General features: G+C 43.2%; 1 protein-coding gene across 1 annotated transcript in view; it reads left to right on the forward strand.

Annotated features, from left to right (window-relative positions):
• The window catches only part of LOC126263511 (lachesin-like), a 385,251-nt gene that overhangs the window by 323,262 nt on the left and 34,684 nt on the right, over positions 1-27,305 (forward strand). The window contains exons 3-4 of the mRNA XM_049960604.1: positions 7,550-7,665; positions 18,944-19,129. Of these exons, the coding sequence (XP_049816561.1) occupies positions 7,550-7,665; positions 18,944-19,129 (302 nt within the window). The remainder of the gene's footprint in view (positions 1-7,549; positions 7,666-18,943; positions 19,130-27,305) is intronic.

Below are 27,305 nucleotides of genomic sequence, written 5' to 3' on the forward strand. Positions count from 1 at the left end.
TCCACGTATCGTCTCATGCGCCAGAGTTTACACCTCTATCCATACAAAATTCAAACGCGGCAACCCCTCAGCGCCGCTACCATTGCTGCACTAGAGACATTCGATAACGATATAGTGCACAGGATTGATGACGGCGATATGCATGTGGGAAGCATTTGGTTTACTGACGGAGCTTATTTTTACCTGGACGGCTTCGTCAATAAACAGAACTGGCGCATATGGGGAACCGAAAAGCCCCATGTTGCAGTCCCATCGTCCTTGCATCCTCAAAAAGTACTGGTCTGGGCCGCCATTTCTTCCAAAGGAATCATTGGCCCATTTTTCAGATCCGAAACGATTACTGCATCACGCTATCTGGACATTCTTCGTGAATTTGTGGCGGTACTAACTGCCTTAGACGACACTGCGAACACCTCGTGGTTTATGCAAGATGGTGCCCGGCCACATCGCACGGCCGACGTCTTTAATTTCCTGAATGAATATTTCGATGATCGTGTGATTGCTTTGGGCTATCCGAAACATACAGGAGGCGGCGTGGATTGGCCTCCTTATTCGCCAGACATGAACCCCTGTGACTTCTTTCTGTGGGGACACTTGAAAGACCAGGTGTACCGCCAGAATCAGTAACAATTGAACAGCTGAAGCAGTACATCTCATCTGCATGTGAAGCCATTCCGCCAGACACGTTGTCAAAGGTTTCGGGTAATTTCATTCAGAGACTACGCCATATTATTGCTACGCATGGTGGATATGTGGAAAACATCGTACTATAGAGTTTCCCAGACCGCAGCGCCATCTGTTGTTGAAAATTGTAACTACTGTAATTTGGAAAGTTTGTCTGCCTGAAAATGTACTGTTGTCCCAAGCATATTGCAACCAACGGTGTATTTCTATCGCTGCTCGTTTAGTTTTTATTGCCGTTTCAAATATACCGGTCAGTTTTGAAACACCCTGTATGAGAAGGGCCAAAAAACCGACCCGCAAAATTACAGACCATTATTCCTAACATCGGTTTGCTGCATAATCCTTGAACGTATACTCAGCTGGAATACAATACATTTTCTTGAGACTGAGAAGCTTATGGCCAAGAATTTACATGGTTTTTGAAAGCATTGCTCGTGCGAAACTCCGCACGCCCTCCCCTCACACGATACACTGCGAACTACGGGTAAAGGACAACGGACAGATTCCATATTTCTAGATTTCCGGAAAGCATTAGACAGGTGCTTCATTGCCAGTACGTCGCCCTCGACGGCGAGTTTTCATAGGAGACAAGGGTGTCGTCAGGTGTGTCACAAGGAAGTGTGACACGGCAGCTGTTATTTTCTGTCTACATGATTGATCTTGCGGACATGGTAATGTGTGATTGTTTGCTGATGATGCTGTGGTGTACGGGAAGTTATCGAATATGAGTGACTGCAGGAGCATACAAGGTATCTTACGCAGAATTTCTAGTTCGTATGATGAATGGCAGCTGACTCTGAATGTAGAAAAATGTAAGTTAATGTCGATTAGTAGTGTAAACAAACCCGTAATGTTAGGACAAAGCATTAGTAGTGTCCTGCTGGAAACAGTCACGTCGTTCAAATACCTGGGCGTATCGTTGCAAATCGACATGAAATGAATGAACATGTCAGAATTGTTGTAGGGAAAGCAAATGGTCGACCTCAGTTTATTGGAAGAATTTTGGGAAAGTGTAGTTCATCTGCAAAGGAGACCCCATGTAGGATGTTAGGACGACTTACGCTTGACTACTGGTCGAGTGTTTGGGTTCCGTACCAGGTCGGATTAAAGAAATTAGGCTCATACTGAGGCATATAGACAATCGTTTTTCCCTCATCTATTTACGAGTGGAACAGAAAAGTAAATTGCTTGTAATGGTACTAGGTTCTCTACACCACGCATCGTACGGTGGCTTGAGGAATATGTATGTAGAGGTAGTCATCGCGCTCATATTGAGCAACACGGCAACATGGCCTCAATTCGGCGAGGGAGACACTCTGCAAGTTCCCTCATGCGTGGCATGTCCAGCTGAAACTCATCTTTTATTTATTTATATATCTTCATACATCCAAGTATCATCTCACGATGATAGAGTATTTATAAAGTTTATAGAGTACCAATCAATAGGTAAAAATATTACAAAATAGATAACACGATTTTAGAGGGAAGGACAGTTAGTGTACGAGAATAGCACTGGTTGTCGGCCGTGATCTTGGTTGAAGAACCATCGTGATATTTGTCTTAGCGAGCTAGGAAAACCACAGACAACCCTTAACAGGATGGCTGGACAGAGCAAATCCATCCTCCCGAATACGAGACCAGTGTCGCAACAACTTCCCATGCACTGAGGACACCCCTGATGAATCCGGAACTGTTTCCGGTCACTTACAATGCAAAACATAGTGCCGCTCTTCACTGCCGCTCACTCTAAGACACGCACCGATGACTCCTGGACTGAGATGATGCTGCTGTGCCCTTTGTCTCACTTCCCCTTTCTTATATTAAACTACGTGCTACTGTTCACAAGAAAAACCAAGCCAATGGAAACAAATGTGTTTCTTCATTCCCTTTGTCAATTTATTATGCGATTTTATCCCATGATTTAAAGTGCTGTGTTAAGTTTTTGTATGATTTTCCTGGGTGAATGTAATTCCAACGGCTCTTGTTCGATGGTTATGAGTAGAACAGTTTATGCAATATTCATTAATGTTTTCCTTTATACGCATATGCACCACACACTGATATATGTACTCACTTGTTGCAATAAGCATATCCAGTTTTTTAAATACACTCTAATATTAAGAAAAGGAACTACGCACCAAGAAGGAATTATCAGAATAGGACGGAAATCGGTAGACATGATGCACAAGTGCAGGCAAACAAATGACTAAAATTTCAGAAAAATTGTACAATTTATTCAAAACAAAGAGCATTACAAATTCAGCAAGTTAATAACGCTTTGGTCGACCTATCGGTCTTCATCAGGAAGGTAACCGGGTTGACCTTGATTGAGTTGTTTGATTTACGCCTGTGGAATATCGTGCCAAATTCGATCTAATTGGCATGTTACATTGTCAAAATCCCGAGATCGTTGGAGGGTGCTAGCCATAACGCTCCAAATGTTCGCTACTGGGGAGAGACCGTACTGGCCTAGGTATGTTTAGCAAGAACAAAGATTAGCAGTAGAAACTTTCACCGTGTGCAAGCGGGCATTATCTTGCTGAAGTGTAAGCCTGAGGCGTCTTAACATTATGGGAAGCAAAACGTGGCGTAGAATATAGTCGACGTATCGCAGTACCGTAAAGGCGCTCCGGCTGACAAGTAAAGAGGTCCTGCTAAAAAAAAGTAATGGCATCCCAGACTATCATCACTCGTGGTTGTCGAGCGGTATGGTGGGCGACAGTCAAGTTGAATCCCACCTCTGTCCTGGTGTCTCCTGACACATCTTTGGTCTGGAATCTCATTGGCTGGAGCAGAGTTGCCTTGACGAGTCCCGCTTCGATATGAGCCCCAATGACAAGTGAAGACATGTCTGGAGACGCTGCGGACACCGAAATGACACGCAGCTGCTGAGCACGTCACCAGCTCCAGCAAATGGTGCAAGCAAACTGAAGATGACCCACTGTATATGCCGAAACTGGTCCTTCTAAATAAAGGATATTTTGCGATCGTGACTGTTTCTTCATAAGTAATTATCACAAGTACAATCGCTGACACTTCCAACCATGCTGATTAAAATCATACATCCTTCTGAGGTAACTTCTTCATCTCAGAACGGCAGAGTTCACACTCCCTCGGTTATTAGTTGGATATATGCCAATGTCTACCTGCCCCTACAATTTTTGCCCTCTGCTACTCCTCATCACTTTCGTTTCTCCTTGCTTTACTCTCAATCCATTGTGGCGCTATTTAGATTAATCCATTTAAAAGATCCTGAAATTTTCGTCACGTCCTCTGAGGCTACGAACGATATCTGCAAATTTTACGAGTATCATTGACTTTTTTCTCCCTGGGTTGTAATTCCTTTTGTTTCTGTCGTCGCTTCTTCGGGATATAGATTGAATAGTAGAGGCGACACGCAACATCCTTCTCATTTACCTTTTTTAGCCCAAGCACTTTTATATTGCTTTTACATTTTTATTTTTTTCCTTTTGGTTTTCGTGAGAATTTCAAACAATTTTCCTTATTTTACAACCGGCCGGAGTGGCCGAGCGGTTCTAGGGGCTACAGTCTGGAACCGCGCGACCGCTACGGTCGCAAGTTCGAATCCTGCCTCGGGCATGGATGTGTGTGATGTCCTTAGGTTAGTTAGGCTTAAGTAGTTCTAAGTTCTAGGGGACTAGTTAGGTTTAAGTAGTTCTAAGTTCTAGGGGACTGATGACCTCAGTAGTTAAGTCCCATAGTGCTCAGAGCCATTTGAACCATTTTCTAAACCTTATTTTACATTTACAGTTTCTCTTGGTGTTCAGTTTTGGTGGTCTTCAGTTTTCTTGTTTGTATCTTGCTTCTATTATCGAACGTTCGTCAGAACAGTCTCTCTTGTGCGTTTTATCTTTCCCAAAGTCAAACTGGTGGTCTTCTAACAGACGCTCAATTTTCTCTTCCATTAAAGGAAATTTTTATAGCCGGGATCGCGTTCAACACTGTTTTTATTGACAGCTTTCGAAAGGCAGGATGTCATCTTCAGATCATTACAAACTTGTTTTGCCTGTACGTCATGTTCCACGGTGCGTTCATTAGTCATAACTTGCAAAAAACTTTAATGGAGAGTATGTTTCACATTCCACGGAAGTTTGTTAAAAAAAATTACGAAAAAGTTTGTCAAAACTAAAAATATTCACAGCTGAATTGTACCTTGTGGAACCTCGCGTGTCTGTATGCGTAGATCTCCTTTGATACTTGTGGTGAAGCACATAGTGAATCTTTCTTACTGGAGTTCTAAAATATATTACGAGTGAGAAAGTTCCAATATCTGTTTCATTCGCACTGTAAATGTAAACATTACCCTAAATGTGCACTTTAACTATATAACGTGGATTTTAACAACTGGAAAGCATCGAAGGAGTGCTACATATGTAGACATTGCAAGTTCCACAAGGTGCGATTTAGCTGGGTATGTTTTGACTTGAGACAAACCAGACTGTAATTACATTTTTCACAAACCTGTGTAGAATGTGTGACATACTCTCAAAGATAATATTAACATGGCATGAGTAATTAACACACTATGGAACACGACGTACAACCAGAAACTTTTAAAGATCTTGAGACGGCAGTCTTACCTCTCGAAAGTGGTCGATAAAAAACTTACATATCGCTCCTTCTAGTTTCTCATTATGAGGAACTCCAATCAAATCCTTTTTCATTCTTCTGTGCAATATTTTTTATCATCAACTTGGGTACCCAAGACGTTAAGCTGATTGTGAGACACTTCCCGCCCTTATCAACCACCCTGGATATCTTCGCCACTGTGTTTGCAAAACTGTTCCCAAAGTCTGGTGGTACATTTGCAGGCTCAGTGTGCTTACAGATCAGCTTAACTAAGTAACTCCGCACGTACAGGCCATGAAGGCTCAACGGTACCGACCGGCCTACGTGTCATCCTGAGCCCACAGGCATCACTGGATGCGGATATGTAGGGGCGTGTGGTCAGCACACCGCTCTCCCGGTCGCTATTTCTCCACCAAGTAGCTCCTCAGTTTGCGCCAGCCTCGGTGGCCGAGCGGTTCTAGGCGCTTCAGTCTAGAACCGCGCGACTGTTGCGGTCGCAGGTTCGAATCCTGCCTCGGGCATGGATGTGTGTGATGTCCTTAGGTTAGATAGGTTTAAGTAGTTCTAAGTTCTTGGGGACTGATGACCTCAGATGTTAAGTCCCATAGTGGTCAGAGCCATTTGAACCTTTTTTTTCCTCCGTTTGTCTCACAAGGGCTGAGTGCACCCCCCTTGCCAACAGCTCTCGGTTTATTGCCACTTGAGCCATTAATTTTACAAATTCCGAAGAAATGTTATGTATCCCATCCGGATTATTTGATAACAAGACTTGTTTCATTAAATTGTAGCTCTATAACTTGATCCCCTATGTCTCATACATTGACAAGTCCTCCCTCTCATTGAGGACTTCAGTGAATTTGTTGCACCTATCAGCTGTCTTTTCTGAATTTAACAGTGATATTCCTCTGCAGCTTTACTGATTTTTTCTAAAATTGTTTTGTCTTTTTTATATGGTGAATTTGTCGTTGCGACAATTTCGTTTTCCATATCCCCGCCCTCGTAAATGAGCTGTAAACTGCTTCATTTACCAGCCTACTAACAAGGGAACCTCCCCATCGCACCCCCCTCAGATTTAGTTACAAGTTGGCACAGTGAATAGGCCTTGGAGAACTAAACACAGATCAATCGAGAAAACAGGAAGAAGTTGTGTGGAACTATGAAAAAAATAAGCAAAATATACAAACTCAGAAGTCCATGCGCAAGATAAGCAACTTCAAGGATAATGTGAGCTCAGGAGGGCCGTGGTCCCGTGGTTAGCGTGGGCAACTGCGGGACGAGAGGTCCTTGGTTCAAGTCTTCTCTCGAGTAAAAAGTTTAATTTTTTATTTTCAGACAATTATTATCTGTCCGTCCGTTACGAGGTAACTGCGCTGTAGTATGGGGACGCTACACCTAAACAAACATCGAAACACACGACGTAGCAAACAGTCAACTGCCAGCCAGGGAGCCTCGTTTAGCAGGAATACTCTCTCTTCCGTGCGTTCTAGTCGACTGACGTGTTTCGATGTTTGTTTAGGTGTAGCGTCCCCATACTACGGCGCAGTTACCTCGCATCAGACGGACAGACAATAATTGTCTGAAAATAAAAAATTAAACATTTTACTCGAGGGAAGACTTGAACCAAGGACCTCTCGTCCCGCAGCTGCTCACGCACAGCCGGAACGGTAGCTCAGCGTGTTCGGTCAGAGGATTAGCTGCCCTCTGTAATAATAAAAAAAAACTGAGTTAATCGATCAACAACGAACTTAGACGGATGTTTTACGACGTCCGCCCTGAGCAGATGCAACGAACAACGCTAACCACTGGACCACGGCGCTCCTGAGCTCACTTTATCCTTGATGTTGCCTATCTTGCGCATGGACTACTGAGTTTGTATATTTTGCTTATTTTTTTCATAGTTCCACACAACTTCTTCCTGTTTTCTCGATTGATCTGTGTTCAGTTTTTCAAGGCCTATCCACTGTGCCAACTTTTAACTAAATCTGAGGGGGGTGCGATGGGGAGGTTCCCTTGTAAGTAGCTAGAGCCCCCAATGGTTCTGTTAGTCGATTGGCTTGATGTAGCAGTCCCATCATCTAGACCACAAAGGATGCCATCCAGAAATCCGAGAACAGTTCAAGGAATCTATGCCCTTCAGGTGCCAACACAGCAATGAGTTTATAACTATGCTTGATGTAACTGAGATACTGGTCTGAAAACGGCAGAGAACGGAGCAAACGCGCCACTAGCATGGACTTTGTTGTGGATTTGGTCACGGATTTCGTTGTGTTTACAGGGCAGGTCGCGGAGGAGCCAGCCCCGGTGTTCCTGGCGCCACTGGACAACGTGACGGCCACGCAGGGGAGGGACGTCAGCTTCACGTGCGTCGTGGACCACCTGGGCGAGTACAAGGCAAGTACGCGCTCTGTTGTCTCAGGAATGCTGTCACCAGAGTAAGGGATACATAATACCCTTGTACACAAACCAGAATGTAGTTAAGAGAGTCGAAGGACATGACAGCGGGTAGTAACTGCGAAGGGAGTGAGCCAGAGAGAAACTGGAAGAGTTGAATGTTATCAAAAACGGAAAGAAGTTGAGGAAGAAGTGCGACAACCTGTACAATAAGCAAAGTGTAAATGAAACCGGGAGATTTGTAGGAAAAAGAATGACAGTTCAGGAAGAATAAATAAAAGCATTTGAAGTTTGGTGATAACATTGTAGTCCTGTCAGAGACAGCAAAGGAATTTGCCGTCAGTTGTACAAAATGGGTACCGCCGTGAAAAGAGGCAATAGGGCGAACATCAGCCCAAGTAATATAGGGGTAGTGGGGCGTAATCGAATTACGTCTGGTGATTGCGAGGGAAATATATTAGAAAGTGGGGCACTACTATTTTGGCAGTAAAAGTGGATTAAAACTCATACTAGTAATAGCAAGAAAAACCTATCTGAAAAAGAGTTAGACGTTAAAATATCACATACATTTAAGTGGTAGTGAGTCTTTTCTGCTGGTAACTGTCTCCAGTGTAGCACTGTATAAAATATGTAGCCTCTTATCGAATAGGAAAGTGGACGATGAATAGTAGATACAAGAAGAGAAATAGGAGCTTTTGAAATGCGTTGTAACAGAATAGCGTTGCAGAGTAGACAGGTAAATTGGATAACTTATAAGGAATAATGAACCGGGAGAAAAGACATGTACGGCACAACTATACTCAAATATAGGCTGATAATTAATTTGGATATATGAAGGGTAAATTGTAGGAGGGGGGAAGGGGAGAGAGAGTGAGAGGGAGAGAGAGGCTTGAATATGTTAAGCAGTTTCAAACAGATACAGGTTACAGTGTGACTCACCTAAGCTGTCCACTTTAGATATTACTTTAACCGTTTAAGATATCGTATTTCCGTTTTTACCCAAATGAATTGCGAAAAAATCCTCACTGAATGACGTACAATTTCAGCTGCCAGAAAATCTATTTCGTTCGCTCCGCTCGTTGCAGACTTTCTCCCTATCCTTTGCGTAGTATTCCATTGTCCTTCCAACACTGATATCGTGGACATTCAGTGTATTTTCATTCATGGCGTACACGTCTGTCTGGATACATTTCTGCTTACAACACTGCTGTTCTTGTGTGTTGTTCTGTACACTCAGTGAAGAACTAGCAGATCTAGTTCCTCTCGGTTTGTATAAGACTTTTTTTCCAAACTAACCAGCTGTCAACACATGTGAATAAGAAAGAAAGATTGGAAGCTTCATTACTTCAGTACACCTTTTATATCTTTATCATGGCGGTGCAAAATGACGTTTTCTCTTACTCATGACATTAATTTCAGTACTTTTTCATTACGCATGTGTGTTGGACACTGATGTATACGAATTATTTTGTAGGGTTTGTTCTGTTCTACAGTATGCCCGAGATAAAAGCAACCGTGCTCTGTAAGCGAAAAATTTAGCTTTCAATGTTCAAGGTATTCCGATCGCGTGACGGGTGCAATTAATTTCACGGGTACAGTTGATGCTTGAAAGTGCTATAATGTCTTTTCGTCGTTCTCTCAGTTATTCAAATAAACTGTACAACTTACATAAGAAGTAGGAAGTGTGGAAACTGTCAAAAACTTCAGAACGCTAATTTAAAAAGGATGGTAATTTTTAAAGCTCATGCAGGCGGCCTGAAACGTTGCAACTCGTTTGCGTTTATAAGTCGTGTTTATGGGAACTCTTCATACCGACGATGCTTTTCAGAATACCCTACATTTTACACCAGTTTTCCGCGCGACCATGTGATTTTTCGGTGGTCTAAAATATAATTATTTTGTGAGAAATGAAGTAAGTAGTATGTAGGATAATTAAATACAGGACGCCAACGCGATGGCGGAGAGGGACGCACGGAAAATCATTCGTTTTCGCTGTGTGAACGGATTACGCAACAGGCGCCGGCCTCAAGGCAGCGGATTTATGCAGGGGTGTGACCAAAAGACGGAGTTGGACCAGATTGTCCATGTGGAGACGCTGTATTGTACGCCAAGAGTGTTCTAGATCATTCTATAACTGGAGTTGATAAAGAATCACTCCATTTGAATGATGAGAGGGGAGTGTCTCCCCTTTCACCCAGTCTTCGAGAAATTAAAAAAGATTTTCGGTCCCTGTCGTTGCTGGGCAAGAAAATAAATTTCGGTGCTACATGCAGGATAAGTAAGAAACTGAGGAGGGAGACATGGGTTGTAATACGCAATGAAAAAATTTATCAATAAAATACTCACATCTTAAAACAAAAAACATGTTGCCAAGAACAGGCTTCACAAAATTACTTACGGGCAACCACAAGCACAAACATCACATTTAAAAGCAAAAAGCGTTACTGATACATTACTAAGTAGGTAGTGGTTACAGTGTAATTGACAACGTGTTGTTACTACATTGATCAGGGTGAACATTATGACCACTTATCTAATAGCCGGTATATCCATGTTTGGCCCGGATAACAACGGCGATAGATCGTGGGATGGAAGGAATGAGAGCTTGGTAGTTCGTTGGAGGAGTTGGCATCACAACCGCACACACAGGTCACCAAATTCCGGTAAGTTCTGGGGTGGGGGGCGATGAGCTGTGACGCCACGATCAATCACATCCCACATGTGTTCGATCACCTTCAGATCTGGCCAGTTGGAGGGCCAGCACATCAACTGGAACCCGCTACTGTGTTCCTCGAACTACTGCATCATACTCCTGGCCGTGCGACATGGCACATTGTCTTAATGAAAATTACCACTGCTGTCGTGGAACATGATCATCATGCAGGGGTGTACGTGGTCTGCGACCAGTGTACGATACTGCTTGGTCGTCATAGTGCCTTGAACGATCTCCACTGCACTCATTGATGCCCACATGAATGATCCCCAGAGCATAATGGAGCCGCCACTAGCTTGTCTCCATCCCGCAGTATAGGTGTCAAGAGGCTGTTTCCCTTGAAGACGACGGATTCGAGCACGGATTCGAGCCCTCCCATTGGCATGATGGAGGTATTGGGATTCATCAGAACATGCAACGCTCTGCCAGTGTGCCAACGTCCGGTGCCTATGGTCAGAGCCCATTTCAGTCGTAGTTGCCGATGTCGTGGTGTTAACATTGGCACATGCATGGATCGTCTGCGGAGGCCCATCGTTAGGAGTGTGTGTTCAGACTCACTTGTACACTGCCCAGAATTAAAGTCTGATATAGTTTCGTCGCAGTTAGTCGCCTGTCCTGTTTTATCAGTCCGCCCAGCCTCCGACTTCCGACATCTGTAATGAGGGGTGGCCGCCTAATCCCACGACGCCTGGACATGGTTTGACACTGGTTTCGCCACGTGTTGAACACACTCACCACAGCACTTGTAACGCCGGATATGCATATCCTCCTATTTCCATCTATTGTACTGTAAGTTTTTTCCTTAATTTGTTACCTGAATATATGACATTTCTGTGCCTTTATATATTGTAATTGGTTTACTATATATATATATATATATATATATATATATATATATATATATATATATATATATATATATATATACTCCTGGAAATGGAAAAAAGAACACATTGACACCCGTGTGTCAGACCCACCATACTTGCTCCGGACACTGCGAGAGGGCTGTACAAGCAATGATCACACGCACGGCACAGCGGACACACCAGGACCCGCGGTGTTGGCCGTCGAATGGCGCTAGCTGCGCAGCATTTGTGCACCGCCGCCGTCAGTGTCAGCCAGTTTGCCGTGCCATACGGAGCTCCATCGCAGTCTTTAACACTGGTAGCATGCCGCGACAGCGTGGACGTGAACCGTATGTGCAGTTGACGGACTTTGAGCGAGGGCGTATAGTGGGCATGCGGGGGGCTGGGTGGACGTACCGCCGAATTGCTCAACACGTGGGGCGTGAGGTCTCCACAGTACATCGATGTTGTCGCCAGTGGTCGGCGGAAGGTGCACGTGCCCGTCGACCTGGGACCGGACCGCAGCGACGCACGGATGCACGCCAAGACCGTAGGATCCTACGCAGTGCCGTAGGGGACCGCACCGCCACTTCCCAGCAAATTAGGGACACTGTTGCTCCTGGGGTATCGGCGAGGACCATTCGCAACCGTCTCCATGAAGCTGGGCTACGGTCCCGCACACCGTTAGGCCGTCTTCCGCTCACGCCCCAACATCGTGCAGCCCGCCTCCAGTGGTGTCGCGACAGGCGTGAATGGAGGGACGAATGGAGACATGTCGTCTTCAGCGATGAGAGTCGCTTCTGCCTTGGTGCCAATGATGGTCGTATGCGTGTTTGGCGCCGTGCAGGTGAGCGCCACAATCAGGACTGCATACGACCGAGGCACACAGGGCCAACACCCGGCATCATGGTGTGGGGAGCGATCTCCTACACTGGCCGTACACCACTGGTGATCGTCGAGGGGACACTGAATAGTGCACGGTACATCCAAACCGTCATCGAACCCATCGTTCTACCATTCCTAGACCGGCAAGGGAACTTGCTGTTCCAACAGGACAATGGACGTCCGCATGTATCCCGTGCCACCCAACGTGCTCTAGAAGGTGTAAGTCAACTACCCTGGCCAGCAAGATCTCCGGATCTGTCCCCCATTGAGCATGTTTGGGACTGGATGAAGCGTCGTCTCACGCGGTCTGCACGTCCAGCACGAACGCTGGTCCAACTGAGGCGCCAGGTGGAAATGGCATGGCAAGCCGTTCCACAGGACTACATCCAGCATCTCTACGATCGTCTCCATGGGAGAATAGCAGCCTGCATTGCTGCGAAAGGTGGATATACACTGTACTAGTGCCGACATTGTGCATGCTCTGTTGCCTGTGTCTATGTGCCTGTGGTTCTGTCAGTGTGATCATGTGATGTATCTGACCCCAGGAATGTGTCAATAAAGTTTCCCCTTCCTGGGACAATGAATTCACGGTGTTCTTATTTCAATTTCCAGGAGTGTATATATGCATTTATGTCGATGTATAATTGGTTTGTTTCGTAAATATTATTTGTATTTTTACGCTGGGTCTTGCCTAGGGAAAACTGCTATCGAACGATTACATCGATAGGTCGTGTGAAGAATCAAAGTGTGTAGGATCTTTGGTAGGGTTAACTCTGCCGCGTGGAGCGCGGGCAGAGCAGTTGGGGTCTGGCTGGAGTAGCGAGTGGAGCAGGTGTGTGGTGTGACGCTCCCGCGAGTTGCCGCGCTTTCGGGGTTTAGCAGCATGTAATTGCGCTCGACTTGCTATGTTAGTTTCTGGCACGGTGTCGCGGACGGGAAGCATTAGCCGGCGCACATCAAGAGCCCGTTTCGTTTGGTGACCGTGTCGAGAAGAAGGCGCGCCAACATCCAGCTTCTGCAACAGCGACGGCCGACAATGAGTGACCGTCGCCACCTCCTCGATCGACGGCTTCAAACCTTCAATCAACTAACAAGGAAGACTAAAAGCACGTAAAGTTTCAGAACTGTATGGCAGACCTCAGCTTTTCAAATTGTTCCATTTGCCTCGCAAAATTACAGCAACTCAGCATGAACCTTTGTTGCTCATTGTCCCAATTGCATTACCAAGCAGGGTCCCTTCCTTTTCCGAAATGAACCCGAGTGTCGTTGAAATTCAGACGCCAGCATTAAAGTACTATCATTGCATTTCATTACTTTAGTTTCCAAGTGCAGTTAAAGCATAGCTGGCTACAATAGTTAGATTACACAAGCACAAATGAAGAGTGCGAGTTTTGTTAGCATATTTTAGCTTACCTGTGACTGCAGCTCAGCTTGGTACGTACTAAATTTTATTATTGTTAATTATTCAGAATCATTTAATTCAAGTTCAAAGTTAAATCTCTTGTTTCTAAATTGCGTAGAGTCAAGTTGCTTTTGAAATGATTGTTGAGGTAGTCCAAGACTAACCGTATTCTGCTGGATTTCGATGTGCTTCAGAAAGAAAGCTCACTATTAACTTCAGTCACTAAATTAACTTTCGATTTTCCGGTTTTATTAATTCTTTTGCTAAATTAAGTCAGAGTGTAGCGAAATTTATTACTTCTGACAAACTTTCAGTTTTCACACTACACGTGTCAACCTTCAGTTGCCACGCTTCTAGTGCTAATTATATGTGTAATAACCTTTCTTTTTCAGTTACTATAGTAATTGTCCTTAGGACTGGCGACCGTGATTTCCCCCAAATCTCAAATATCTAATTACCGCTAGTTAATTGTTGACGTAACGGCCGCACATTTACTTTCTTTATTAACTTTACCCCTTTTCAAAATTAATTTCCACGAGTTTCATTTGCATTTTTCCTTTCATTTAGATGTAACCCTTTCCTCCCTCTTTACCGACAGATTAACTTCGGTGACGATTGCTTTCCCAAATTTCCCATTAGGTACACGCGGTTTAATTTTTCACTGTCATTAAGGTCGATAAGTGAGGGGGAGGTTACACACTCCTCGAACACCCGACAAGTCGTTCGGTTTGCGAAATGCTCCTGTCGAGCCTACGGCCCATCACAATCTGCCCTCGATCAAACTCAGATAGATCGCGCGCCTTCCACACCTGCCACTGCTCGGTGGTGATAATGTTCTGGCTGATCAGTGCATATAAGCTAAATTTAACCTCTACACTACAGATACTATTGGAGAGAACCTTTTCGTATAAATCAGAGCTGTTAGATATACCATTTCGCTAATGAGAATGGGTTAAACCGACTGAGTGAGGGGTGGAGGATAGTGGTGGCGGGATTGCGACGTCTTCTTATCACATGGCAATTTCCAAATTTCCAATCTGGCTTGCAGCATCCAGCAGGCAGCTACAATGCACTTGTACACCTACTCGAGACAGTGACTCGTGCCGCGTTAATTCGGTGGTGCTTTACAACAGATATGATAACTGGCCTACGTCCAACTTAATGGGCTGGAAAGCTGTACTTGGCTCAAGGCGGCCAGCACCTGGAGTCGAATGCATGCAACCACTGATTTCTGAACAACGAGAGTGGAGTGTGGACTCGATAATAAATTATCTTCCTGGAGTTTTATGACTTCGATGTGATCAGCACTAGTAAAATTTTGAAGTCAAAAGGATTCTCTACCACCCCATGTTACAGTTAGCGTAGATGGATATCCAATCACCAAGAAATTTAAAACACCATATACATGCGAAGATATCCCTTAGCCTACAGAATAAGTTTGTCCACTGCAGCTGAGTTCGGATGGGCAAAAATAGTGCAGCTTTGACAGAGAAAGAAAATAAGAATAAACCCTGTGATATCTACAAGCTGAAGATTAACGTATAAGAGAGGTGTTGCTTAAGTCTAAATTTGTGTCTTTCAGTGTATGTGTATTGACTAATGACGTCAGAAGGGCTTGCCCAATTTAGCAGTGGGGGGATGGGATTCGATCGTGCAACACTCGGACCTTGGGTCTGATGGTAGACGGCATAGATCAGAGAACTACGTCTGTCTGACGAAGGACTGAGCCGCAGTCGTTACCTATCACACGTTATTGACGCAGTTCGGTCTCACTTGCATTAGTGTGGGCGTGCACTCCGACACTTCACAGGGCGAGGTGCAGAGGAAGCGCATCGAGCCTGGGGAAACTGCAACTTCAGGCCCTATGTCGATCTGCATAAGTTTAGCATGGCCACGCAAGCCGCACAGACGACTATGTCATTAGGCGAGATAGTGTTGGCAATCTCCAGCACATCCTGGGAAGCTGTGCAAAACTTGAAACTTTCCTGGCAGATTAAAACTGTGTGCCCGACCGAGACTCGAACTCGGGACCTTTGCCTTTCGCGGGCAAGTGTTCTACCAACTGAGCTACCGAAGCACGACTCACGCCCGGTACTCACAGCTTTACTTCTGCCAGTACCTCGTCTCCTACCTTCCAAACTTTAGTTCTGCAGGTTTCGCAGGAGAGCTTCTGTAAAGTTTGGAAGGTAGGAGACGAGGTACTGGCAGAAGTAAAGCTGTGAGTACCGGGCGTGAGTCGTGCTTCGGTAGCTCAGTTGGTAGAGCACTTGCCCGCGAAAGGCAAAGGTCCCGAGTTCGAGTCTCGGTCGGGCACACAGTTTTAATCTGCCAGGAAAGTTTCATATCAGCGCACACTCCGTTGCAGAGTGAAAATCTCATTCTGTGCAAAACTTATTCTCCCTCTCTATCGGTCACCAAGCGAGTGAACATCTCGCGGATCGGAGCACACCTGATGAGAGAAAACAGCACCTGCGGGGGATGCAGCCAGCACTGTTCGACAATGCTGGACGTACCCTCATATGGTGAGACATGGGAGCACGTAAAGCAAACTGAATACTGTTGAACATGATCGTTTTGGTGATCCAGGTGTTATTATTTGGGAGGCATAATGCAGCATAGGCGTAGGTCTACTACCTACAAATCTTTGAACACGGTACATTCAGCAGTTAAAGTTATTGTGACATTGTACTTCTTCCCCACATGCGTCTTTACAGGGGTGCGTTCGATACTGACCACATTTTCATGGGTGACAATGAGGGACCACATTGTACAGAGTAGCTGGAGGAGCTCATGGAACGAGAGGATATTAGCCGAACAGAGTGACTTGCCATTCCGACGACCTAAACCCCATCGAGCATGTGTGAGATGTGTTGGAAAGACGTACTGGAGGACATCCACATGCACCGACGACCATCTGGCAGTTGTTCACCACGCTAGTAGATCAATAGAACACCCTTCCACAGGCATTCCTTATCTGCATTGTGGCCAGCATGGGAGCACGTTGCAAAGCATTGACTTCTGTCCTTGGTGGTGGCACACACTGTTACCAACCATGTCCAGCCCTTTTAGGGGACCATGACGAATCAAAGTAAGTTTGGTTTAATGATTCTCTTTGAGTAAAAGTATAATTGCTGTACTATACAGTAGCAGTTCTTTCAGTCTATTGTAGATTTGTCATTAGAGACTGATACATCATGCGAAGCTTACTTTCTTTCCTTAAGGCGATATTCTCATTCAAATGAGCAAAAAAAAAAAAAAAAAAAAAAAGTAAAAAAAATACGAAGTTTAGAAATTTTTGTTGAGACAATGAAAACACGTACAAAGAATCTGAAAACCAAACATGGATAACATCAGTCGATATTACATTAAATTTACAGGAGATTGTACCTAATCAGAATGAAATAACTTTTAAATTTAACGAAATGGTGCTAAATTGAAGTCTGATTTCGTCGTTTGGGTTTTTCACTGTTTAAAGCTTTACAAAAAATAGTTAATTTTAACAAATTTCATATATTACAGGTATAAGCTCTCAAGGAACGCCTTTACTCTTGAGGGTTCAAAGGTAGAAGTTAATAGGTCGAACCGTTTTCGTTTTGAGCTTCACGCAGTTTTGAAAAATTATCTTTCGAATAAAACTTGTTTAAAGTTTAGGGAGAGCTTCTGTATGTATTATTAGTTCAATCCGCATAAAAACTACTTGTTCTGAACACAAATCTGAAGTTATATTTTCGAGATTCGAAACGGCTAATCCAATATGGTTAACTAAAAATTATGTTTTATCAACTGTGACAAAAATTTGACCGAAAGAAGTATTTTCGTTACTTACGTTTAGTCTGCAATTCCAGAACGGTATATCATCCCCTCCTCCAACTCGTATTGATCCTGGAGAGCAATTCCCTCGTTCTTCTTGGCTAGAAAAGCCGACGTCGCGGAGCAGTCTGCGCAGGATGTTCGTTAGCTTTTTCGACGAACATTTTTGCAAGCATACTGCAATGCATTTTGCGAACTCGGCTGACGACACGACAGATTTTCTGCCTCAGCTGGGCGTCTCCATCTGAGAGCGTCCCACGGTGGTCGTTACGGTGCTTCGAATAATGTGCTGTAGACACATTTGTAACACACGAATAAAAAACCGTTCCACCCCAATATTCTACACAAAAATACCTTTAGAAAAATGGAACAAAAAACATTAGTTTGCGACCATGTTGAATGAGAACCTACCTTAAGTAGCTTTAGATTTTAAAATATGTTTTTGTGACTAAATGTGAATGTTATTGATCCGGGTCGCTTTTACCGTAGATATGTTGTATGTTGTTGTTGTGGTCTTGAGTCCAGAGACTGGTTTGATGCAGCTCTCCATGCTACTCTATCCTGTGCAAGCTTATTCATCTCCCAGTACCTACTTCAACCTACATCCTTCTGAATCTGATTAGTGTATTCATCTCTTCGTCTCCCTCTACGATTTTTCCCCTCCACGCTGCCCTCCAATACTAAATTGGTGATCCCTTGATGCCTCAGAACATGTCCTACCAACCGATCCCATCTTATAGTCGAGTTGTGCCTCAAATATTTCCCCCCAATTATATTCAGTACCTCCTCATTAGATACGTGATCTACCCATCTAATCTTCAGCATTTTTCTGTAGCACCACATTTCGAAAGCTTCTATTCTCTTCTTGTCTAAACTATTTATCGTCCACGTTTCACTTCCATACATGACTACCTCCATACAAATACTTTCAGAAACGACTTCCTGACACTTAAATCTATACTCGATGTTAACAAATTTCTCTTCTTCAGAAACGCTTTCCTTGCCATTGTCAGTCTACATTTTATCCTCTCTACTTCGACCATCATCAGTTATTTTGCTCCCCAAATAGCAAAACTCATTTACTACTTTAAGCATCTCATTTCCTAATCTCATTCCCGCAGCATCATCCGATTTAATTCGACTAAATTCCATTATCCTCGTTTTGCTTCTGTTGATGTTCATCTTATATCCTCCTTTCAAGACACTGTCCATTCCATTCAGCTGCTCTTCCAGGTCCTTTGCTGTCTCTGACAGAATTACAATGTCATCGGTGAACCTCAAAGTTTTTATTTCTTCTCCATTGATTTTAATACCTACTCCTAATTTTTCTTTTGTTTCCTTTAATGCTTGCTCAACGTAAAGATTGGATAACATCGGGGATAGGCTACAATCGTGTCTCAGTCCCTTCGCAACCACTGTTTCCCTTTCATGCCCCTCGACTCTTATAACTGCCGTCTTGTTTCTGTACAAATTGTAAATAGCCTCTCGCTCCCTGTATTTTACCCCTGCCACCTTCAGAATTTGAAAGAGAGTATTCCAGATAATGGTTCTGATATCTTTTTCAGGATGTGCACTCTGTTTCAGCTGTATAAGTTGCTAGTGTTGTGTTGCTTTGTGCGGCAGGTGGCGTGGATCAAGTCTGACTCGAAGGCGATCCTGGCGATCCACACGCACATGGTGGCGCACAACCCGCGGCTGGCCGTCACCCACAACGGCCACAACACGTGGAGGCTGCACGTGAGCAACGTGCAGCGCGCGGACTCCGGCTCCTACATGTGCCAGGTCAACACCGACCCCATGAAGTACATGGTCAGTTCAGCTCCCGTCACTCGCAAGCAATACGTAGTCTGCCTAAGAATTCTGTTGCCTTCATCAGATGCACTTCCCTCTGCTTTACATCATGTGTTATATATTTAAACGTAAACAACAATGTAAAACAAAACTGCCGCCCTGGGTAGCCGAGCGGTCCGAGACGCCTTGTCACGGTTCGCACGGCTCCCCCCCCCCCCCCCATCGTAGGTTCGAGTCCCCCCTCGGGCATAGGTGTGTGTGTTGTCCTTAGCGTAAGTTAGTTTAAGTTAGATTAAATAGTGCGTAAACTACGTGACCGATGGCCTCAGCAGTTGGGTCCCATAAGACCTTACCACAAATTAAATTACTTAAAATTAAATCCATCAGATGATGGTTAAAATGAATACGCCGAAATTTATTGCTCTACCCACAATTCCCGAGTGAAGTGTTTTTCGAGGACATAGACAAGTGCAAACAAACTTAACTGTACCTTAGTTAAAACTTGATATTATAATTTAAATAAACTTTTGCCCACTACTGTGCGTACAAGTCTCCCTATGGCGCTGTAGCTACAATAAGGTAAAAAATAAATAAATTTATCCATTATGGAGCTGTACAATCTTGTGATAACATGTAGAATGAAATATAAATACAGAAAGTTCTGACCAGTTACGAATGAAATATTATTTTTGTTCATGAACTCATTCTCCAGCATTTTCAGGCTCATCTTCATAATTTTACTTATCTGTAGCATTGTACTAGGCGGTGGAGGTTACTTTACGTGACACTAAGCTTTTATCTTCATTACTCAACAGCCATTGAGTTAAGCACTCTTCATTATAGTTCCACCTTTGTTGAATTTTGTTGTTGTAGATCGGTTCCTTGTGACACTCAAGAGCTTACACAATATGATAACAGGTAGTAGATGATAGCAAATGGTACTTAAAAGTGTGGCTGACACACAATGACAATCGAACCTGTAAGTTGTTTGTTGACACGAATACCGCTCACACTGCTGCATGAAGCAGCAACGTGCTGCAACTATGAACACGTAAACGTCTGCATTGAACCTGAATATGAGTCTAAATATGTCTCGAAAAAAAAAATTCATGAAAAGAAATTAATATTTTATAAGCGAATAGTTACAGCTACCTATATTTATGTTTCACTGAATAGAAGGTTTGCTCATCAAACCATTGTTACAATCTTGTGTTATATTCAGATGACATCGGACTGTATCAAAATGCCAGACCTACAACTACTGCTTCTCTCGTTGTGACTCGAATGATTACGTTTATTTAGCATCAAAGTGGGTACAAAACGTACGTCTCAATCAAAACCACAAGAAGACACAGTTAATCTAAGTATTATACCGATAGCTTTTCATGACTTGAGATACTGTCATACGATAAGCATGTGACCTTTTAAATCTTCATATAATAATTTATTACATCTAGATCGCCTGATTACTGAAATATTTACAATACCAGTTTCGCCCATTTACTGATATCTTCAGATGTGATATGTAATCGACTAAGAATTTCGTCAAGATATACAGAAATTCAAATTATGCACTACGAACATCAAGAAATGGTACAAAACGCGTACTTAAATTATATCAAGTTGTCACATGGGAAGAGGGTCTCTTAATTATCAATAATTAGGTGTTTCTGACATAACAAATTCTTACACCGAAAGCTGACCAGAGAATAATTTCGTCAAGTAGTTTGTCTCATACTTGTAGATGGTACTCAGTTAATAGTGATTGAATTCGATTTCCAGAACAGTTTCCAGTCTACTTCAGTGTCATCAACTCTGACACTTCCCCTCTCCTCCCACTAATCACCCACCAAGGTCACAACTCCCATTCTCCCTCAATGTTCCATCCCCACCCCTCAAGGTTTCCCCCGTCCTGTTTCCCATCAAGGTAACACCCTTCTTTTACTCTCATTCTCTTACAATTACCCTATCTTCCACTTCATTTCCTCTCATAATTACCCTATCTCCCACTTCATTTCCCCTCCCTGACTATGTGTTCTCAAGTGTTTCATTTGAACAATTTTTTTTAGTGCAGGAGCAGCATATTAACGATGGAATAGCATCTGTCCATACAGCGTACGGTATGAGAGATGTCAGCCCTCTAAAACTATTTGAACAACACACCTGTGAACAGACAGACAGGAGGGGGGGGGGGGGGACGCAGGGGGTGTAGAGGAATTTGAGAGGGAATGGAAAGAGGAGGATGGGGTGACCTTGAGAACGAGCAGGTGACCTTGATGGGGACTGAGAGGGTGTGAACTTGAGGGGTGAAGGAGAGGTATAATCTTGGAATGCTACAAATATCTGTTTAGACTACTCCAGCAATTAAAAATGCATAGGATGTTTGATTAGATGCAACTGAGGGCCTCAATTCCCTAAATCTCATGGGAAAATGAATGGATAAATAAAATAAAGAAATAAGTAACATATCATTGCATTTACATTGTGTTGTAGTCGAACATTACGTTGAGCATAAATTATGTGATATAATTGACAATATCAGGATCAGTTAGTTCTCATGAGAAATTCACCAGTAGTTAGGACAGAATTAGTAGCTAATAGGCACAGTATTTAGTATTTATCTTCAGCTGTATTCTACACCGAAAGCAGTTTTATATCAATGAACACTTAACTATGTTATTCCTGTTCCAAAAATTAATTTTTCTAATTTGTCTGTTGGGTGAAAAAAAAGGTATATGCTGCTCCTGCACTAATATCTTCAAGGAAAGAAGTAGCTGGAACACCAATTATTTGAACTATACTGTGCTGAACTTAACCATCGTTAACACTTGGTTTAAGAATCATGAAAGCAGGTTGTATATGCAGAAGAGGCGTGCAGACTCCGGAAGGTTTCAGATAAAGTATATAATGGTAAGACAGAGATGTTTTCAGATACATTATATAATGGTAAGAGAAAGATCGTTTCAGGTAGATTATGTAATGGTAAGGCAGAGATTTAGGAACCAGGTTTTAAACTGTAAGACATTTCCAGAGGCAGATGTGCATTCTGACCACAATTTATTGGTTATGAACTATATATTCAAACTGAAGAGACTGCAAAAATGTAGGATTTAAATGAGATAGAACTCAGGTTAACTGAAAGAACCAGATTTTGTAGAGAGTTTCAGAGAGAGCGTTAGGGAAAGATTGACAAGAACAAGGGAAAGAAATACAGTAGAAGAAGAATGGGTAGCTCTGAGAGATGAAATAGTGAAGGCAGCAGAGGATCAAGAGGGTAAAAAGACTATTAGTTTATTAAGTCACGGTTGCAAAATACTAACACGAATTCCTTACAGGCGAATGGAAAAACTGGTAGAAGCCGACCTCGGGGAAGATCAGTTTGGATTGCATAGAAATGTTGGGACACGCAATGCAATGCTGACCCTACGGCTTATCTTAGAAGATATATTAAGCAAAGGCAAACTTACGTTTCTAGCATTGGTAGACTTAGAGAAAGCTTTTGACAGTGTTGACTGGAATACTCTTTCAAATTATGAAGGTTGCACGGGTAAAACACATGGAGCGAAACGCTATTTACAATATGTACAGAAATCAGATGGCAGTTATAAGAGTCGAGGGGAGCAGTGATTGAGAAGGGAGTGAGGTACGGTTGTAGACTATCGACGATGTTATTCAACCTGTATATTGCGCATGCAATAAAGGAAAGAAAAGAAAAGTTTGGAGGAAGAATTGAAATCCATGGAGATAGCAAAGGAACCGGAAGAGCAGTTGGACGGAATGGAGTTCAACGGAATGTACAGTGTCTTGAAAAGAGGATATAAGCTGAAAATCAACAAAAGCAAAATGAAGATAATGGAATGTAGTCGAATTGAGTCGGGTGATGCTGAGGGATTTAGATTAGGAAATGAGACACTTAAAGTAGTAAATGAGTTTTGCTATTTGGGGAGCAAAGTAACTAATGATGGTCGAAGTAGAGAGGATATAAAATGTAGACTGGCAATGGCAAGGAAATCGTTTCTGAAGAAGAGAAATTTGTTAACATCGAATATAGATTTAAGTGTCAGGAAGTCGTTTCTGAAAGTATTTGTATGGAGTGTAGCCTTGTATGGAAGTAAAACGCGAACGATAAATAGTTTAGACAAAAAGAGAATAGAAGCTTTCGAAATGTGGTGCTACAGAAGAACGCTGAAGATTAGATGGGTAGATCACATAACTAATGAGGAGGTATTGAATAGAATTCGAGAGAAGAGAAATTCGTGGCACAACTTGGCTAGAAAATGGGATCCGTTGGTAGGACATTCTGTGTGGCATTAAGGGATCACCACTTTAATATTGGGGGGTAGCGTGGATGGTAAAACCATATAGGGAGAGCAAGAGATCAATAAACGAAGCAGATTCAGAAGGCTGTAGGTTGCAGTAGTTACTCGGAGATGAAGAGGCTTGCACAGGATTGAGTAGCATGCAGAGTTGCATCAAACCAGTCTCAGGACTGAAGAGCACGACAACAACTGTGCTGAAAACTTTTTTCTCAAAACGGAACTATTTCGCATTATATACCTTTTGTCTTGCTTAAATTTTGCTTGGATCGAGCAGCAATGCCAAAATGGTTCAAATGGCTCTGAGCACTATGGGACTTAACTTCTGAGGTCATCAGTCCCCTAGATCTTAGAACTACTTAAACCTAACTAACCTAAGGACATCACACACATCCATGCCCGAGGCAGGATTCGAACCTGCGACCGTAGCGGTCGCGCGGTTCCAGACTGAGGCGCCGAGAACCGCTCGGCCACACTGGACGGCAGCAATGCCAAAATGTCATGTCATTTGTCATGACTGTTATGAAATGAAGTGCTGAGGTTTTTATTTTATTTTATGTACATTTGAAAACGTAAAGGTTCGTTTGCGCGTTTGTGCAGTTCTGAAGATATGGTCAAGTTGTGATCATAAAAAATTTAACGTTCAAAATGGTTGGTTCAAATGGCTCTGAGCACTATGGGACTCAACTGCTGTGGTCATAAGTCCCCTAGAACTTAGAACTACTTAAACCTAACTAACCTAAGGACAGCACACAACACCCAGCCTTCACGAGGCAGAGAAAATCCCTGACCCCGCCGGGAATCGAACCCGGGAACCCGGGCGTGGGAAGCGAGAACGCTACCGCACGACCACGAGATGCGGGCTTCAAAATGGTTCAAATGGCTCTGAGCACTATGGGACTTAACATCTATGGTCATCAGTCACCTAGAACTTTACACTGAAATTTGTGTAACAACGTATTGTAAAAATGATCATGATTTCATATTCATTGCAATATTTCTATCATTTGAAACAAAAAACCTGCTTAATATCTGGAAATTTTACTGATAAAAGGTCATTAATAGACAAGAAGTGGAACAAGTGCCCTGATATGTAACACTGAGCGACAGCTGTCGTAACTGCTTCCTAGACGGTTTATGTATGCCAACTATCGAAACGTTTTTTTTTTTTCTGTTAGAAAAATAAGATTTGAAAGATTTTGCCTCATGTTTCACAACATCGTAGTTTTCTTATTTTAGTAGTCGAGATATTATGTCGTTGACAAAAACCTTTCTGCGTTATTTTTCAACAAATGTACTTATTGGACATTGTGATTACAATTGCGTTTGTTAGTAATTGCCGTTTCCAGGTTACTGAAAGAAAAGAAAAAGGAGCACAGCCACAATCTGTGTAGGCAACATTTTTTTTTTCGTAGCTAGAAAGGCAACTGGATTTCAGATACAGAAAAATAAATAAAGTAAATTGAAGGAGCGACTGGAGTGTAAATTAACGGCACAAAGTAAAAATGTAAAATATAGGTTTTAGTTAGTATGAAAAACTTTCTGTAGTTCATTTCCTCAATATTGGCAGTGATGTTCGGAAATCATAGGTGGAAGCACGATTGAGAATGAAAGTTTAAGTTAATCCTGGAAACGTTCTCACTATTACAAATCTCGAGTCATGTAATTCCAAGATGTAAACAATGTCTTCTACACGGGAAAAAAAGTTCAAGACGCTATTTCATGTGCCTTGTATAGAGGGACGAAATTCAAATATGGGGTACGGTAAGAAAGATATGGGGCCTAATGACCAGGCCCAGCTGAATCAAAACTCATCTTGGGATGGGTGCTACGGCATAACTGGTCTTGGTTTGCAGTTCCCAAGAAGACCAGTTTCGTTCAGGTATTTGGCAGTTGCATAAGCAATGTAGTGAAAGTAATACCTCTTCAGCAACTTTGAAAAGGAAGAGTTTTTGGTGATTATGTAGAGTTCACATTCAAGCTTGCAACACCTTCATCTGATGGAATAAAATACGAGGTGCATTCAAGTTCTAAGGCCTCTGATTTTTTTTCTAACTAACTACTCACCCGAAATCGATGAAACTGGCGTTACTTCTCGACGTAAGCGCCCTGCAGACGTACACATTTTTCACAACGCTGACGCCATGATTCCATGGCAGCGGCGAAGGCTTCTTTAGGAGTCTGTTTTGACCGCTGGAAAATCGCTGAGGCAATAGCAGCACGGCTGGTGAATGTGCGGCCACGCAGAGTGTCTTTCATTGTTGGAAAAAGCCAAAAGTCACTAGGAGCCAGGTCAGGTGAGTAGGGAGCATGAGGAATCACTTCAAAGTTGTTATCACGAAGAAACTGTTGCGTAACGTTAGCTCGATGTGCGGGTGCGTTGTCTTGGTGAAACAGCACACGCGCAGCCCTTCCTGGACGTTTTTGTTGCAGTGCAGGAAGGAATTTGTTCTTCAAAACATTTTCGTAGGATGCACCTGTTACCGTAGTGCCCTTTGGAACGCAATGGGTAAGGATTACACCCTCGCTGTCCCAGAACATGGACACCATCATTTTTTCAGCACTGGCGGTTACCCGAAATCTCTTTGGTGGCGGTGAATCTGTGTGCTTCCATTGAGCTGACTGGCGCTTTGTTTCTGGGTTGAAAAATGGCATCCAGGTCTCATCCATTGTCACAACCGACGAAAAGAAAGTCCCATTCATGCTGTCGTTGCGCGTCAATATTGCTTGGCAACATGCCACACGGGCAGCCATGTGGTCGTCCGTCAGCATTCGTGGCACCCACCTGGATGACACTTTTCGCATTTTCAGGTCGTCATGCAGGGGTGTGTGCACAGAACCCACAGAAATGCCAACTCTGGAGGCGATCTGTTCAACAGTCATTCGGCGATCCCCCTCCACTTTCTCGATCATGTCGTCAGACCGGCTTGTGCGAGCCCGAGGTTGTTTCGGTTTGTTGTCACACGATGTTCTGCCTTCATTAAACTGTTGCACCCAAGAACGCACTTTCAACACATCCATAACTCCATCACCACATGTCTCCTTCAACTGTCGATGAATTTAAATTGGTTTCACACCACGCAAATTCAGAAAACGAATGATTGCATGCTGTTCAAGTAAGGAAAACGTCGCCATTTTAAGTATTTAAAGCCGGCCGAAGTGGCCATGCGGTTAAAGGCGCTGCAGTCTGGAACCGCAAGACCGCTACGGTCGCAGGTTCGAATCCTGCCTCGGGCATGGATGTTTGTGATGTCCTTAGGTTAGTTAGGTTTAACTAGTTCTAAGTTCTAGGGGACTAATGACCTCAGCAGTTGAGTCCCATAGTGCTCAGAGCCATTTGAACCATTAAGTATTTAAAACAGTTCTCATTCTCGCCGCTGGCGGTAAAATTCCACCTCCCGTACGGTGCTGCCATCTCTGGGACGTATTGACAATGAACGCGGCCTCATTTTAAAACAATGCGCATGTTTCTATCTCTTTCCAGTCCGGAGAAAAAGAATCGGAGGCCTTGGAACTTGAATGCACTTGGGAAAGCATTGTCGTGAAATGAAAAAGACAATAGATTTAAGGTGTAGAATGTTTTGAAACTACATATGAGAATGCGGCTGAGTCATAAGCTTCTTTTTTTTTTTTAAATCTTAGTGATATGGTGATGATGATAAAGTTGGTCTCAAAATTATTAAAAATGAATGTAGCCCAAACTAAGGAAAGCAAGCGGGGCTCAGCATTATGGTCCTCGCTTCATGGGGTAGTCTGGAGTTCTGATTCTGGCAAAATTTTAATGCCTTCACACCCAATCGAAACAGAGAAGGCTATAATGTCTACAACAGATCTTTGACGAGAAGTGCGTAGCTCTCAAAACCAGCGCAGTAAACTAA

Source organism: Schistocerca nitens, chromosome 6 (genome assembly GCF_023898315.1).
Source record: "Schistocerca nitens isolate TAMUIC-IGC-003100 chromosome 6, iqSchNite1.1, whole genome shotgun sequence".
Classification (NCBI taxonomy): Eukaryota; Metazoa; Arthropoda; class Insecta; order Orthoptera; family Acrididae; genus Schistocerca; species Schistocerca nitens.